This window comes from Brachionichthys hirsutus, chromosome 3 (genome assembly GCF_040956055.1).
Source record: "Brachionichthys hirsutus isolate HB-005 chromosome 3, CSIRO-AGI_Bhir_v1, whole genome shotgun sequence".
Taxonomy (NCBI): Eukaryota; Metazoa; Chordata; class Actinopteri; order Lophiiformes; family Brachionichthyidae; genus Brachionichthys; species Brachionichthys hirsutus.
Genome location: NC_090899.1, coordinates 12564006 through 12582305, shown reverse-complemented (window position 1 = coordinate 12582305; position 18300 = coordinate 12564006). Strand labels below are relative to the sequence as shown.

Genomic DNA, 18300 nt, shown 5'->3' with positions numbered 1-18300 from the left:
GTTTTAAGCTGTAGTAAACTTGTCATGCAGAACACACGTTTTCATGCTTATTATCTAGCCTGAGATCCTGAGGACAGATTCAAGGAGATTTGCAGCTCATCCCTCTTGTACACCCAATAATTCACTAATGGTGCAGGTGAATCCTTTCACTCTTGGCCAAATACTCAGGTGGATCTTTAGGCCTGAGAATGGTGGCGAGGAGTCAACATATTAAGTTGGGTTCATCCGCTGCTGCTAGAAATAACAGTTAGCAGACTGTGTACTGGATTAGACTGGTTTAAGTACTACTTGTCAGACAGAGGCAGTAATTCCTGGGAACACCAGAATTACTCCCACGGATCTATAGGTGCATCCCGTGGCTCCATAGCTCCCTTCTTTTTGCTATATAAATCCCTCCAGTATTTCACATCACTGACCTTGCAACCTTTGTTTACATTGCTAAGCAGTGTTGGATGTTTTTCAGATGTGAAAACCACAAATACCTGCATGTGACCCTTCAAAAACTCTTCCTACAAAAATATTTTTGTAATTTCCTTACGTGGGTCACACATGTTTTTTCTATTGCCATATATTCATTATTTTTTTCCGTTGCATTCAGAGCTAAAAAATTAGTTAAACATACCGGTTCCCTTTTCCGACATTATTTTTTGGCTTTTAGTTTTTCTCTAGATCAAGCCATGATTGATGACGCTGCTTTACCTGACATGCTGTTTTAGATGGCTGGATTTCTTGTAGGCCTTATTACAGAACTGGCACTTGTATGGCCGGTCGTTGCCCACCACCTCCAAGTATTGTTGGAAAGCCAATCGAGAGTTATGTGATGGGAGGAGGCCTGTTACGGAACATGTAAACAGTCAAAATGTGGTTTTCAGGCATTTCATTTTGTATAGAAATACATAAAACAAACAGAGAGAAGCATTGAAAAGAAAGCCAAGTAGATTTCAAACGCTAGCCCTCATACACATACGACTGTCAAGATGTGATCTCACCAAAGTCGGTGATGAGAATGGGCTCCTGCAGGGGAATGTCAGGCAGAGGTAGGTTACTCTTGGACACCTTGGCCTTGTTGGTTTTTCGGGCGAACTTGAGCTTCTTTTGCTGTAAGCTTTTGAAGTGAGAAGCAATGTGTGTTTTCCGGTGGCCTGATGTACGAAAGATCTTGTCACAGTGAGGGCAGGGGAAAGGACGGACACCTGAGAAAAGCAGGGACAATTTAGTTGGTTTGGAGAATTTGTATTTAGCAAATCAGACTGGCATATTATAATTCATCAACAAAATGTCCGAAGCCGTGGGCAGTGAGCAGCGGGCACTACTTTTCTATGAAACCAATTACACCACAAGACTGAATAACCACTGTGGAAAATACAACTGAGAAATATTCATCAAAAATCTAGCTTGGAGCTAAGACATAATCACAGCTTGCACAAACTGTAGACTGTAATTAATTAAAGCGCAGTCCCACATATTGATTAACGTTACACAATACACACAATAATGTCGACATTTCATGATCAGGGGTTGATTCTCTACAGTCATTTCAAAATGAAGAAAAAACAGGAAGGCTGAAAATACATGAAGGCACAATTTTAGCAACATCACAACATACAGCTGACATACAGTCTGACATTTCACATGCCTCATAAGCCTGTCTACCTTTTGACTGCTGCATGATAAGATGAGTGCAAAATGCCACTAACATGTGACTGCTCTCATAACGCGGATCTGCTTCTCACCTGTATGCAGACGCATGTGGACTTTCATGCTGCCAGATGTGGAGAAGCACTTCAGGCAGCACTGGCACTCAAAGGCTTTGATGCCCGTGTGTGTTTTCATGTGCGCTGTAAGGGTACTTTTGACAGCAAAAGCTCTGAAGCACTGTTTGCACTTGAACGGCTTCTCGTGGGTATGGATGCGGATGTGGCGAACAAGATCGCTGGGCTTCTTGAACTCCTTGGAGCAGTATGGACAGCCGTGCCAGCGCACGCCATCCTCCTCCCTGATGGAGCCTGTAAAAGGAAGGCGAGTGAAGCAGCTGTTTTTTGTGGTATAACTGGACGCTGCTTGTATTACGGAATAATGGAACATCACTAAAACAAATGACAAGTTATCTTATTCACCTTTTCACACATCATTTTACATTTATACAGACACATACAAAGACATACAAATATTTGGTGCATTTAATTACAGTACTTTCTGAATATTACAACTGATTTAATATTATTTGAATCATAACTTGCAGTTTTTTTTGTCATTTACTGAACAATCTTTTTTGTTCAATGGTTTACGTTCTGTAATACAGCCTACCTGGCATTTGTATAGGCTTCTTGAAAATGCTCCTTTTCTTCTCTCGGACCGGTTTGTCCGGACCTTGTACCTTCCTGCTTTCTACAGCAGCGGCCTCTGTGTTCTGGTTCTGTGACTCTCTGGACATGCCTTCACCCTGTGGCTGGACCACACTCAGCCCACTGTTCTCCAGAGCTTGCTATAAAAACAGACAGGAAAAATGCCACAGCTTGAAAATGCTTAAGCAGTGATGCTGGGTCTTCTGCTGCTAAGCGGCTCCATGCTACCGGCTCTAGTCGACTCAGCCTCTGGACCAGGTTCACTTGTGAAGGATGCTATATATTAGATGATATTGTAGCTCCTCAGTGTAGTTGGCTGTCACTTTGAGAATGCCATGATGTCATCTTTAATGAGCCATTGTCCATAATTGTGTCCGGTGAATTAAAACATTACTAAATGAAACTTCTCTATGACACTGGTGTGCCTAATATGGGTAGAGTGTCATAAGGTTGAAAGTGGAAATTCCATCATGAATACCCAGACTGTGTGCTCAGTTTTCAGACGATGGAGAGGAAGACTGATATTATGACTGCCCTGGTAAATTACAGGGCAAGGCAGTGGTACCCACTTTCCAGTCTTAGAGGAAGTTGGACATTTTCATATATTCCAGGCGTAGTGAGAAACATGCTTCCTCTCATTGCTGCACTAACCTGAAGGATGTCCGAGTTGATGACAGTTTCCATTGCAATGGCTGGCTCTGGAGGCTGAGGCTGGGCCGTCTCCCCGCTGACCTGTTCAGAGAGCTCTAGAAGTTGCTGGATGACATCTGTAACCCCCTCGCCACCCTCCGACCCCCCAGCAGCCTGGCCCGTCGTCTCTGTCTCCTAAAGAAGAAGAACAGAGGTGCAGGACCAACAGAAAAAACAGGGAAGATAGAAGAAGACAACCAATAGGGCCATAGAATTAAAATAGCTTTTTATGAACATAGTACTGATTTGTCTACATCAGGATGAATCTCTGATATGAGCAGTTTCATATGAATAAAACATTGATATCATATTAATGTTGACACTGGCATATCATGCCCAGGCTTTTTGGATGACTTGGTATGTAACTTTATGTTGATGCCACTAAAACAGACATCCATCCATTGCATTGTTATAAAGCAATATTTATTACTTGCAACAGCTTCGCGATCAGATGATCAAAGATCACTGACGAATCGCACGTCTCTACGGGACCTGGTTCTTATTTATGTTAAATTAAAAACTTATTTCGGCACCTTAAACCTGAGGAGTGTACGGCGTCCCATGTAGCAGCAGCCACGCCATTTATTCAGGGAGAACATCACTATATCTTGGTGATGCATTGATAACCTCATAGGCGTCATCATGTATGTCTCGCTACTTGGTTAAGTTGTTGGATATAACAGCTTCACTCTCTGGATGACATTAGCCGAACATTTTTACTCGGGTTCGCCTCAATGCACAGCAAGTCATTGTGTCATTCGGAAATTCCAGATAAACTTGATTTTTAGCGCATAAATTCTTATATTAAATAATGGTATCAAGTATATTTTCTCCTCTAGATCATTAACAATGAGAAATATTAGATAGCAATGGAGGTGCTGATTATGCAGAGACTGGGAGGCAGAAATGCACATCTTAAAATGTAAATTTTCATGTTAATATTGTCACACTTATAATTTTCTGTTCAACTCTCATCTCAGAACATCATGAAGTCTGTCTGCATCCGTTGCCAAGATCTCATATAGGAGGTTTTCCACGGGGACATCAAATCAAACAACATCTGGGTTGAACTTGGTTGTGATGTTTGAGCATCCTAAACATGTATATATGTTTCTGAAAATGTGTTTGTTTATTTTTTTATTTTATTTTTGTTAATTTTGAGTTTATGCCTCAAACAAATAAATAAATAAATAAATGTCCCTCGAATGAGAGTCATCGACTTCGGATGCAGCTCCTTTATGACGAAGACACCTTTTCCAGGCATTCAAACTGGTAAATCATCCAGCTTTTTCCTCTTGCTCTTCATCCAACTTTCATGTAAATCTTTTTTTTGTCCATGCCCATCTGTCGATCTGTGTACTTAGCAAAACCCGATGCATTTTCCTCCAGATTTCGACAAAGTGGTGACAGACGGGGCTGGTCCCACTAGAGTCTGGCAGTGGGGAAGGGTCCTTCATTACATGCTGGACAAGGACACTTCACCAACATGTTTATGACGTCTCCGAGGACCCAAGGTAAGAAATTGCTGTTGCCAATATAGAGCCTAGCGTTAAACCTTCCTATATGACATCATGATGACATCATGCACATTGTGGAAAACTTGAATGCTATGATCGTGCATTACTGGTTCAAAGTCATGTTTTTTTTTTCATCTAATGTCACTGATTACAGTTTGATGAGTTTATCTGGGCTTGAGACCGGCTCTCCCTTGAGCACGGATAAATCCAGAGGGTTGCGGCAAGAATGGACGTTGCCAGAATTAAGCATGCAAATCGACTAGAAGGTTGATTTGCTGTGGCAACGCCTGACGGGATAAGCCGAAAATCGAGCAACTTTGAGGCAAGCAATTCAGAATATTTTGCACTAAAAATAAGGAACAACTATCTTTTTTTAATGTTAAAAAAATTAAAAAATTAACCAATAAACTATTAGAAGATAATCAGTCAATGTGAGCATTCATCGGGAGGAAGACTGGCGGCTTACATTCTCGCTAGCTATGAAGTTGTAGTTTGATTCTGATGTGTCAAGTTTTTGGAACATCTTGGATAGAATTAAACCAAATAACAAGAGTAGCTCAGGAAAAAAATAATGCTAAAATTTGCAAATGAATCATCAAATGTGCTTCCTTCCTTCCTTCCTTCTTTCTTTCTTTAAACCTTCCATTGTCCTTCACCATTTTCAATATTCTCGATGACTCCAATTTCTGATCAATTGGCAAGCAGGGAATCGATGATGACTTGATTCCTTATCAAGTCAAGGAATCAACAGTTGAATAGTTCAGCTTCCCACCTTTACCATGTGAATAAGGGCTACAGGTTATTGAAGCTTCCAACCTAATCAATTGTTTTATGTTATCTCTCAAACTTAGGGTGCCGGCATTCCTTTAGGAAGCGTGTAAATCCATTTCCTCAGCGGCATCCCACCTTGGAGGATCTGCAGCAGCCTCCATGGGTATCTTAATAATGGAGTTCAGGACACTCAGATACCTGAATGACATCCATCCTTGTTGTATTTGTCATCCTTCACTGTCCCTCTTATTGTCTCATTTCTTATCGTCTCCCGAGGAGAACTTCAGCATCTTCATCTCCTCCACTCTTAGCTCCGCCTCCTGTCTTTTCCTCAGAGCCACTGTCTCTAAGCCGTCCATCATGGCTGGCCTCACCACCATCTTGTAGACCTTTCCCTTCATCCTCGCTGACACTCTATCACAGAGCACACCTGATACTTTCCTCCACCTGCTCCAGCCTGCCTGCACACGATTCTTCACTTCCTTTCCACATTCTCTCCATCACTCTGTACTGTTGACCCGAGGTACTTGAAGTCCTCGACCTTCTTTACATATATTCCTTGTAACCTCACTGCCCCCCCTGGGACCTTCTACTTCAATCATCTTGTAGTTGATATATATATATTTTTTTCAAACATGACCCCGACCCAAGAATGGCCGTAGTACGTGTAAAACATTCACAATTATTTATCCTTCATTTTCAGACAAAAGCTTTAACTCAAAATTCAACATAAAGTACTGATCGGTACCAAAGCAAATCAACGTTCTCCACTTCACCCTGTCCTTTGCATCGTCCTCCCCAACACCAGCCGCTCTCATGTCCTCCCTCACTACGTCCATGTCTCTTCTCCTGGATCAGCCTCTAGCCCTGTTCCCTGGCAGTTCCATCCTCAACCTCCTTCTCACAATATAATATTTATAATTGTGTGGCATTAATTATAGTAAATGTTATTTCCATTAAAAGGTCAAGAGAAAAGAAAAATCACAGTACAGTGGAAAGTCGGTTCTCGAACGACTCAGTAGTCAAACAACTTGGTTTTCGACCAAAGAAATTGAGTTTAAAATGCCTCAGAAATCGAACAAGTTCGAGCACACGAGTGGAGCCGAGGTTTATTGGTTTCCGTTTTCGAACAAAGCGGTTTTCAAACAGTATTACAGAACAAATTGTGTTCGACAACTGAGGTTCCACTGCATAGACAAAGAAGTGGTTGCTGGGCAGATGGAATGCAGCGATGCCTTGTGCTCTCTGCATATGGCTCTCTTACCGGAGTGCTGGAGGGAACCTCAATCACGGAGATGTGCATCTTGCTAATGTGGGCATTCAGACTGCCCAGCTTCTTGAATGCACAGCTGCAGTCCATACAGGGGAATGGCTGGACACCTTTACTCTGTAAGACAACATAAAACCTTGACATTACCAACCCTTCAGGAACTGAATCATCTTGAACAAGTCCAATTGGTTTTTGTACTTCGTGATTTGATTTGATTTTGAATTTGTTTGTGATTTTCTGTCAGTGTTTGGAATGTCTGACTTTGATTATTTCTGAGCTTCAGCATCTCAGTCAGTGACGATCAAAGGTTTTAAATTCACGTTTTGGAGTAAATAATGTTATTTGAACATGCCAACACCCTATTTGACCTAACCCTTTATTGTTCTACCATTAAGCTTGAGTTCATAATATTTCACAAAGATAATCAATCATATGATCAACCGCTACACGCAACAGCAGGGCTGAAGTACACTTGTGAAAATTAGATCTATTATTCAAATGCTCCATCTGCTCAGGTTTCCAGGAGTAATTCAATCCACCAGCCCGACAGATCTTTAGTAGGACGTCTAAAATGATGTGAGAAGGTACCATGCCATATCTAATTTTTCATTCATACAGTATTTGGTTTGAAGACAACCCACAAACAAAAAGGTATCATCCAACCAATTTACCGTAACCTTGGAAACAAAATGACCACGTGATTGTTTTTCTCTTACATGTAAACATTTCTTTCCAGGCGAACTGGAACTAGATTGAGCGAAACCAGCCAACCAATAACGAATCAAAAGCCACAATACAAGCTGAATACTCAATGGATTGAGGGAAGTATGCAGGTTTTAAATTAGACACTTTACATTCTCTTTTGAGAGGTATCATGAATCTGCAGTTTACATGTGTTTGTGATGATTTTTAGGGATCCAGTTGAACGTGAACGTCAGCACTGCAACAAAGACCCTTTCTTTGTGTGTTTACACTACATTTAGATATATTAGCAACACATTGACTTAAATGCTGCAGTGACTACGCTGATGTTCACGACGTGTTAATGCATTTTCTTAGTTTGCCCTTTCTGGCAAGCTCTCCTTCTACCTCTCCTTGTCTCTCCATCTCTGTCCTTGTCTCTCTCTCCATCTCAACCCAGCCATCAAGACAGATGGCTGCTTAATATGAGCCTAAGGTTCTGTCCAAGGTTTCTGCCTGTTAAAGGGAAGTGTTTCCTTGCCTCCGTCGCTAAAGTGCGTGCTCTTGTGGGTCAAGTTGGGTTCTGTCTTTCTCTGCAGGTCTTTCCCTGCTACACCTGTAAAGTGTCTTGAGATAACTTCCTGTTATGATCTGGCGCTATAGAAATAAAAATGAATAGGGTTAGGGATAAATAATCTTTCATAATTAGAAAGGCAGAAACCTAATTCAAACTGTAGCCACATTATTGGAAACAACAAGACTAGAGGCTACTTTCACCACTAGATATTGAGGTACTTGGAAAGAACACTGATGTGTGTAACTCTTGAAATCTCAGCCATAGTTTACCACTAGGTGGAAATGGCTGCAGTTACAGAGCAGCACCAGAGATACAAGTCCAAAATAAAATAGAATGGATGAATCCGGACGGCTCTGTCAAACTGGCCAATGTGACATTCTGATAAAAAAAAAACAGATGGAGCATGAAAGGTAAAATTTCACCTCTCCATTCCTCACAAATAATTGTATGTCAGGGTGTCCTGATGCAATGAATGCGACACGCTGAGACCAACGTGTGCGAAGGGAAGAGGTGCAGAACAACAACTCAAAGAAAAGAATTCATACCGAAAAACTGAGTGGGAGTCTGTGGAGCCACGCTCAATTTTAAGCATATGCTTAATGAGACACAGTTGTGCTCATAATGAAGAGGGTGTCTAATTTACACTGATCATGCGGCTCTGCTGGCGGCATCAGTCCATGATGGAAATGGATGGGTGGAAGATTCAGACACAATCAGAGTAGATTAAAGATCAATATCAATCTTGTAGAGAGATAAATGGATGGATGAGTGAGTCCATTATAAATGAGATGGAGCCTGGTGTAGACCGCATCCTTTCTGGATCTGGTTTATGCATGGTTTCCTATTTGCATGGAAGTCTTTCATGCAATTAGAGAATCCTGTCTGAGTTCAATGCAGTGATGTCTGACAGTCACCAACCCCTTGTGGACAGAGAATTCTACAGATTATCTGAATCTTTAAATGATACTGTTACAGTGAAAAAAACCCTCTAGGTTTGATAAACTATAATTTGTTGCACTATTTGTCAGTACAGTCTTTCACAGCTAGGGGTGAACCCCTTCCCATTTTTACTTCAGGGAGCTATTTTTCCAGTTAAATATGGGGTTTCAATTTTTGCCAAATCATAACTTTCTGTATCTATTGGTATTTTACAAAGCATTTTGAAAGTGGGGTTGTGTATTGGGTTAATTCTTGGCTTCACATTTGTTCCAACGATTCAGACGTTTGGGGTCTGAGGACACACCGGCACGAACTTGGCCTGTGTTTGAATGTTTGAACCAAATACAAATAAACATGTGAAAATAAAAAGTAAAAGGCATCAGCCTGCAAATCCACACTCACATTGGAAAATAAAATCATCATTTTAAAATTGTGCAAATCTGCAGCAAACATTTCCATCAAAAATTAAACAGATTTAGCCGGCAGCCAGAAACATCTTGAGTTCAATCCTTTGATGAAAGAAAATACAACCCCCCCCCCCCCCCCCCCACACACACACACACACACCTACACACACGATGTCCTAGCTCAACTACAACATAGATACCACCCAGAAACCTTTACAAAGGGCAATAAATGTTTCTGCCCATCAGAGCTACGAGGCAGACCTTATGTTGCTCTAGCAGGAACACAGTCTGACAGCAGCTGCTCGTGACTGGTAAACCTTAAAACCAGCTGGTTGCTCCTGCTACACTGAGCAGCGATCCGTCTCTGCCACACATTACACTATCATGAGCCCCCCCCCCCCTTGCTCGGTGGAAAGGAGCTGCTGAATTGGGGTGTCAGTATGCACTTTAAAACCATTAACCACTCTTGGTTAACTAAAGGTCCAAGTGCCGTTTGTCCTGCTCTTGTCTTGGCCAATGGAGTTAGGGTGCATGATGACCTTTGGAAAATCATTGCCTCCATTTACTGAAAGCATACTGTATGCACGCCATACTCTGTTATAAAACCATGTAGCTTTTATATACAGTAATACTTTGACATACGAGTATAATTCGTTCCAGGACCGAGCTCGTAACTCAAATCAATTTCTCCCATATAAAACAACTTTTAAAAAATTAATCCGTCTAAAAACACTCAAATCAAAACTAATAACAATGTAAAAAACATTTTATTGCAATACACACACACACACACAATGATATAATAAATGATATACAGTATTACTGTAATATAAAATGTGGTTAATGGCGGTGAATTGGAGGAGAGGAAAGTCGGGCAGTACTGTAGACACTGTTCTGTAAATGTGCCTTACATGTACGCCTTTGGAAGGCTTTGTGTTCTTGATGGCATCCTTCTGTTTGAGGATTGTACATATCGCCAATGTACTCCCCTCGTATTGGTGTGCCAAATCACTTACGGACACCACGGTCACGTTTATCGATAATTTAAATGTCCCATATTATGAAAAACTCACTTTTCCCATGTTTCTACACGACTATTATGGAGGTTTGGGTCATTATCAGCCCATAAACAGCTAAATAAACCATCCAGTCAATCCTGCGTAGTTTGAGTAGTCATCACCTACTGAAACGCATCCGGCAGAAATCTTCGTCAGTGTGACGTCACACTGTTAGAACGTGCACAAAGTATTTGTGCACATGCATGCACATTCATTGCAATGAACTTAGTTTTAGTTTCATTTTCAGAGGCGTTTCTGACAGAGCTGTTTGAGAGAGCATTTGCTTGTTATTTTGACCAAAGACTGTCACATATATTTCATACAAGTGTCCGTGAACTGCATTAACTTCTGGAGAAAGGGTAGAATATGTGACCTTTAATGCTTCACCTCCATCGTTATCATCCGTCTTTTCTTGTGACTGTCATCCTTACCGCTCGCTTTCTTTGGACTCATCACTGATTATAAAGAATATTCACAGATACAGCGAAAATCACTGAACGAGTGAAGCATGCTTGGAGCTCTCGCGGAGCTCGGCCATTTAGCGCCAGCATCTGCAAGTTGTTCGCATCTCAAAGCAAAATATTGATCGCAGGATTGCTCGTATTTCGGAAAACACTCGTATGTCAAAGTACTCGCATGTCGAGGTATTATTGTAGTACGAGACCAGCCCAACCCAACTGCTTAAGATATGCTTATTCTCATGTCAATAACAACTTAATATAGAGCAACCGGACCTCAATGTTCATTCTCATTTCTATACCTGATATGATCTGACACTACATGTCAGACTACATGACCGTTATCGCTTATAATTCATCAATACCGATTAAAAAATAAGGGTTGATTTGATAATTGATCGTGTTCTTCCTGTCAGTTTGGAATCCGTGGTGGGAAGGACATGATTAAAGTACTTTACGTTCAGAGCTGTAGCCTGAGCTCTCACCTCAGAATGAACTCGCTGGACGTGAGAGTGCAGGTTTCCCTTCTGTGAGAAAGAAGCCGGGCAGAAGATGCAGATGTGAGGTTTCTCTCCGGTGTGTCTTGCCATGTGAGTCTGCAGCACCACCTTCTGGTTGAAGGCCTTGGAGCAATGCGTGCACTTGTAGGGTCTCTCGCCTTCAGAGAAGGGGCGACATCGATGCTGGATTATGATGCTGGAAACGTTTACATTGTGTAGAATCTAAAACCTTAACTTCAAAACACAAAGCACTGTAAGGGTCCCACTTTAAGATGGCTGGATGCAATAATGAATATTTAAAATCAGTAAATTCCAAAATGGAAGCATCAACTTCATGGATTGCATTTCCTAAAATCCCCATGTTTCTTCATCTTTCACAAATAATGATAACATTTGCCATGACATTGCCACAAATAGAATTACCCACTCATCCGTGCTCCACAGAGAGGTAGACAATAAGGTGCAACGAGTCAGTGGTTTGTGTATATGTGTGTATATGCTGCCTCCCAACGTGACTCTTCTCCATTAGCTTGAAGCCTGTTTGAGATTCAAGGCACAGATGAATCACCTCCACTCAGCTCCATCCAGCGCTAGTCCAAAAAACAAATTAGCAAGTGGATGAAGTGGAAGCAAGCAAGTGGATGCTGCTGGCTACATTACCTCAACCCACACCAGCATAACAAGCCCACATCCACACAAACATATTGGAGCAGCATGTTGGACTTCTACCCACAATAAGTCTCGGATTGCGGCTGGGTGGCGAATGAGTTCAGTCCGTTGGAGCTGGAAGGGAAAGGCTGCAAACTTCTCTGATCTGGTGCCGCTATGCTGTGGCGTTAATCAAGGAAATCTGAATTCCGTTGAATAAAGACAAATAATATAGTATAAATAATAATACAGCCGAGTATCAGATGCAGGGGACATTTAAAACTTGAGAGAAAACTGCTGTCCCTGCAGTTTGTGCCACTTCTTCCGAGTATCCCAGCCCATCTGTGACTCACAGCAGAGGAACAGCAGGATATCAGATCCCCGGCCAGCAAAGCCTGGAGCGACATGTTGCATTAGCTGTGCAAATCTGGACACTCACCTGTGTGTATTCGTATGTGCCTAACAAGCTGGCTGGGCTTTTTGAAAGCCTTTCCACAGTGATGGCAACTGTTTGAGAATCCGCTGCGGTCAATGTTTTTCTTGTAGTTTCTGGAGGAGGTGAGCAGCCTGCGGAGGGAGGACACCGAAACACACAAAAAATAGGCTCAATGAAAAACAGGCATGTCTATCTGTAGAGCACCGTTCAGTAGCAAAGTCATTCAAAGTGCTGGTTGAAAGAGTTAAAGGCAATTTAAAAAAAAATAGGTGATCACAAGAGATGGTCAAAATAAAGACTATGATGCTGATCATAGTCCGACCTTTTAATTCTGCTTGTGCTGGTTGTTTGACTGGAACTATTTAAATAATCTACAACCCCCCCTTTCACATGATGTGGAATAGGAATATATTCAATAGGAATATAACAATTCCGAAGGCGGTGTGTTGTCTCTCACTGGAGGAAATAATAATAATAATAATAATAATAATAATAATAATTTAAGCAAGAGGGAGTCATACAATTGCGCAGCAGTTGAACCAGATATTTTAAAGGAATTAGAATGAAATCACAAAATGTATGTTGTTGTTTTTTTAAACATGTTCTCCATTAAATATAAAACAGTGCTTTCAAAATCCACAACTTCCACACGATTGTTTGTTCATTTTAGTCTTTTCGCAGAATTTCATATAATATGTATTTGATCATTTTAGCTGTTTGACCACATGACGTACGCGTGTTTACGGATTTTGCTAAAACCTTCAGCACCAATTCTATAAAATATGGAACAAATCCAGCAATGGCAGGAATGGCTTTTATTGGAAGTGTTGATGCATCTTCATCATCTCCGTGACTCACATACACTACATCATTTAGACTATAAATGGCCTGAAATATTATCCTCAAGGTTGATTTTGAATAGCTCTTGTATTCCCTTTTATCTCCCTCCTGACTCGGTCTATTTAAATACAACATCATCCACAGCCTTGTCCAACCTCATCTTGATATGGCTCTTCATGTGCTCCTTGAGGTGTGTGGATGTTTTGAACTCCTTGTCGCAGGTCTTGCAGGTGTAGACTTTGATGCCCGACAGTTCTTTGCGGTGCTCCTCTAAATGCAGGGACAGCTGGCTCTGCAGAATGAACTCATCGCCACACTCCACGCAGATTAAATTCTGCCGGGAACAAAAGAGATGCATGAGCCCACGAAGTCAGAATAAAAGCAAACAGTTCTTTTACATTTGCCTACTAACCTCCTCCTTCTCATGCAGCATAATGTGAGATTTGAGGCTGGCGATGCGGGAGAACTTCTTGTGACAGACGGGGCAGGTGAAGTCAGAGGTCTTGTGTGTGGACTTGTGGAGTGTGAGGTTGAACTCCATATTAAAAGTCTGTGGACACTGGTCACATCGATGAGGCTGCACGGCACAGAGGACAAGTTAAAGAAACTAGCAAATGTACGTCTGAGGGAGACGTCTACGATTCAGTTCTTGCTGTTTATTCTGGGTGAAAACGGACGGCCGGATGGATGCAACTTTACCTGAGCTAAAAGCCACACTTTCTATAAACCTGGAAAGTATTTTCATTTTCCGCCCATCCTACTGCACAACAAGTGACCCTGAGAATTGTTTCTGCAAAGTCGCAGGTGTGTTACTAAATAAATATATACTGTATACAGTATCTCACTTAATCTTTTCATCATGAACAAGGTTAGAGTTAATAATAGGTAATAATAGTAATAATAAGAGTTTTTGGGTACCTTAGTTTGATAAAAGTGAGAGAGTAAAGAAAACACAGCGTTGTCCAAGTACAGAATATTAACACACAACATGAAGTGATTTCCCAAGAGGCAGACATGTCCCAAATATTAAATTCTGATTCCATTAGAGGTAGTATGTGCTGAATGTGGGGACGGCAACAACGCTCTCTGATTCTCTCTCTCTCCTTGAGAGTAGATTACCTAGAGGCTCCCACTCTTCAGCACGGAGAGGTGAAGATGCCAGAGCAGATGAAAATGAAATCCTATTATTGTCTCTTTTGTGCTGGAGGTAATTCCAACATGATAAAACCAATTCACGGTTACCGCCAGTGAATACAGTACTGCAAGGGAACATGCCGCAGCTGTGATTCAACATCAATGTGGAAGCCTTTCTAATATTTGCTATGCGATTTAAGACCGATGGCAATAAATTAAATACTCGAGGAATTTTGTCTGTCTGACTCAGATTGAACCTGTAGCTGCAACATCCAGTGCAGCAGTTCAGTAACACAAAGTAACACACATCAAACTAAGGCGACAGTGGGGACAGCGTGGACGGCGCTGCCCACGCTGTCCCCACTCCCACAAAAGTTTTTATTGCATTTTAATTCAATGCATCTCCACAGAAAAAGGCTACTTCTTCAGGGAAGGCTTGATCCCTCCATTAAATACTATTTTGTCTGTCTTGAATGAAAACATCCTCCTGTTTTTTCTAGACAGCTCAAATGTGAGACTTTCAAGCAAACCAAATGTTAAAAAGCTGCACGTTTTATTTATTTATTTTCAGCTGACATATTGCATCCAAATTCCTGCGTTAGCAGGTGGTTCCACTGCGCCGCTCGGTGCTGAGCCTACCTTGTCATTGTCTTCATGTTGACGGAGATGCTTCTGCAGTTGGCTCTCAGTGGTGAAGATCTGGGAGCAGATTCTGCACTTCTTATCTCGGAGTTCTCCTTCACTGAAACTTTCCACTTTACCATCACTAGGATCCACATCTGATTAAGCACAACAGAGAACATTTCAATATCTCAGTGCGGTTCTAGAGGTCCTCACAGGAACATCTGAAGAAGACATTATATATAGTGTGTGTGTGTGTGGGGGGGGGGGGGGGGTTCTACTATCTTCTTCAGTTGCATCAGTGTACAGTGAAGCAATTTTGTGTCAAAAAATAACAGAAAATAGTATTTTCATGTAGAGTCTGTAAGATGTTGACATGGTATCATATTACGGACACACACATTATTAAATGGCACAAAGGTGAATCCAGTACTTTTCAGAACAAAAGTCATACTGTAGTCATCGAGGTCCTCGACACGATGGTTGTTCATGCTTTTAACAATGCTGCATGAAGACAAAACACTTATGTGGGAAGTGAAATGATGGATGGCCGATATTTGAACTGCATGCTTTCTTGTCTTCCATTTCCACGACACAGACTTCCCAGGTTTGGAAACAACCCATTATGTAACACTTTAGGAAATATTTTGCTCGAATTTCCTAATATTATGTTTTTATGATCATTAGTATGATTAGAATGATTGAATCGGGACCCTGCTGTTGGGTTACGGTTAAATCAATCTTTAAAACGTATTTAAAAAAAAGACAAGTTAGAGAGTTTTGTGAAGTAGGCCAAGAAAATGTGTGCACTATGATGAATGGCGAAATTATTCGCCCAATCCGAGCTGCATGGCAATTAGCCAAGCGCAGCAGGAGGTCATCCAGAGTTCATCGTGTAGTTTAACATGTGACTTTATTAGAAGTGTTTGATCTGACTGTGTTATTTTTTTATACGTCCCCCCAGTAACATTAGGGGTGGCAGTAGCTCAGTCCACAGCGTTAGGCTTAGGAACCGGAGGGTTGCCGGTTCTAGTCCAGTGTGGACTCCAGTATTGCGTGAACCGGGAGCTGGAGGGGCCCTCATGTTTTGTGAATTGGTCAGATGATCCAGTCTAAGTTAAGAAGCCTGAAACTTTTGTGGATGAATTCACTTGGAATCCTACACCATCTGTACATCTACAAGCAGATATACTTTAAAACTAAGATGCAAATATTGGCAAATCAAATATTTGAAGCTAAATATGCCTGGAAATCGAGATACAACTTTCCCCCCTAAAAATGAAACATTTCAAAAACCCATGCAAACATGCTTACACTGACACATCATGTTTTTGTACTTTATTGTCACATAACAATATTAAAATATATATGCACAAATTCTGAGTTAAATTTTTTTTCATTAGATTTTGTCATGCATTGATAATATTGTAGCATCATACTGAAAATAAAGATTTAAGCTGTCACTTATGAATAACAATAGATACATTTCGAAAAGATGGGGAAACTGGAACTTCAGACTAGGATACCCACTGAAATAAGTATTTTACTAATATATTTGTCTAGATTTAACACCTCCATAAGCGTTCATACTGGAAGATTGCACGTTAAATACTTTCTGATTACTTTCAAATAAATCCTTTCTGTTTTATGCTCAACTGCAAAGCTGCTGAGGTTTTTGGATGTTAGTATTCTACCTAGTTTCCACACAATTACTCTACTTTTGACACGTTTGGGGTTGATTGAAATAAAATGACCCAAGTCACCACTGTTCGCTGTCAATTCACCTAAATCCAACAGTGAAATCCTGTTTACCACTCGAGCTAACCCCCTACAGTGTGATAACAGCGAAGCTAATCTACATACCGCGACCCGCTGATGAAACCATAACCGTAACATCGTTTCTTATTCGGAACACACAAGTGTCCCATCAGTCGCTGACATCCCTGCAACAGCGCCTCACGAGATAGCGTCCAAAACAACAACAATAGCCAACATTTCGGCGTCTTAGCCGCAAAGCTAACTGTAGCAAAGTGTGCTAGGTAGCAACAAGCTAACAACAAGCTACTATTAAACAAAGATAAAGTTCAAAGCCCGTATATTGACTAGCACGAGCCACAGCAGCGGCTCTTTCCCCCACCGGCACCAATTTAGACTGGAAGCCAATAAGAAGCGGCACCGAGATGTTATTAATATCATTCCGCCTCAGTCACTCCTTCGCCGCACAAAGCAAAGCCCACCCGCAATACTATATCCGGGGACTATATACACTACATTGGATTGCTATTATAAAAGACGCAGAGCTGTTTGTCCAAATAATATTAGGATATTTGGATAGCTGACAACCTGTATTTTTTATTCGTTGCATTTTGGTACTTGTTACCTGTTTCGGCGTTGCTTTTAACTCTCTGTTTGCGAGGCCGGCCCCGCGGCATAGTTCCAGTACTCAGAGTGGGTGTGCTGTGAACAATTTGCTTTTCAAAATGGCGACCCGGTCTTCTGTAGACTGCATCGCAGCGATGCAGAGCCAGCTGCACGGACTAGGGAGACATCTACCGTCTGTGCCATTGTACATTCACCTTCAGTCACAGACAGACTGACAATGTGGGAACCTTCTGTCCCTTAGTTTCCTGTAAATATATAGAGATAATGAAATTAGTACACCGGCATTGCCAATTATGAATCATTGCATCCTTCTTTATTCATTGTAAATTATGCTACATTTAAAGTATTATAAGTCATAAGTGTTTTGCACACTGTGCATAGGGTTAAAACATGCTTATTTACTAAGTGTGCAAAACTGGGGGGGGGATTGTTTAGTCATTAATAAATGCAGACAATTCTTGTTTGTTTGTTGAACAGTATACAACAATAAACAAGCTGTCAGAAGTAAATATGAAATTAAAGATTTGTATTTACTCGACAGTTTGGTACAACATACTCTGATGATATTGAACCTATGATTGAGAATGATCACACAAGTACATGAAGAAATACTCAATGATGTCAAGTAGAGCGATTGTAACTATCCAAGATGAAAAAAAGATTATAGAAGGATGCTATACATGCAAATTATAGATTTTCCAGTAGCAAGCAAATAAAGAAATGAAACCAAATGTTATCCACAATGCTTTAATTTAATAGGAGGGAACGTAAATTACACTAATCAGTACAATGTACTCAATGTTGTCATTTCCAAGAGGACAAGTATTAGGATAGTAAAGTTGTAGTGATATTAGGGGAGAGAGACCGCTCCAAAGTACTTGAGCTAAGGTACATATTGGCTCCAACGTATTAAGTAGAGATGCAAAGCATCATTGTTGACACCTATAGAAAATAAAAGCACAAAACAATATGTTAAGGGAACTATAAACTCACCCATCACTGTGTCACAGTGTTTGACCTATTGGA

At 41.0% G+C, this 18300-nt stretch overlaps 1 protein-coding gene across 1 annotated transcript in view; it reads right to left on the bottom strand.

Annotated features, from left to right (window-relative positions):
• LOC137917769 (zinc finger protein 236-like) overlaps positions 1-17324 on the bottom strand; it is a 40291-nt gene extending 22967 nt beyond the window's left edge. The window contains exons 1-12 of the mRNA XM_068760499.1: positions 17273-17324; positions 14911-15050; positions 13550-13714; positions 13293-13471; positions 12301-12428; positions 11199-11371; positions 6588-6710; positions 2997-3170; positions 2308-2485; positions 1734-2006; positions 990-1193; positions 700-832 (exon numbers count right to left, since the gene is read on the bottom strand). Of these exons, the coding sequence (XP_068616600.1) occupies positions 700-832; positions 990-1193; positions 1734-2006; positions 2308-2485; positions 2997-3170; positions 6588-6710; positions 11199-11371; positions 12301-12428; positions 13293-13471; positions 13550-13714; positions 14911-15050; positions 17273-17324 (1922 nt within the window). The remainder of the gene's footprint in view (positions 1-699; positions 833-989; positions 1194-1733; positions 2007-2307; positions 2486-2996; positions 3171-6587; positions 6711-11198; positions 11372-12300; positions 12429-13292; positions 13472-13549; positions 13715-14910; positions 15051-17272) is intronic.
• Positions 17325-18300: the final 976 nt, after the last annotated feature.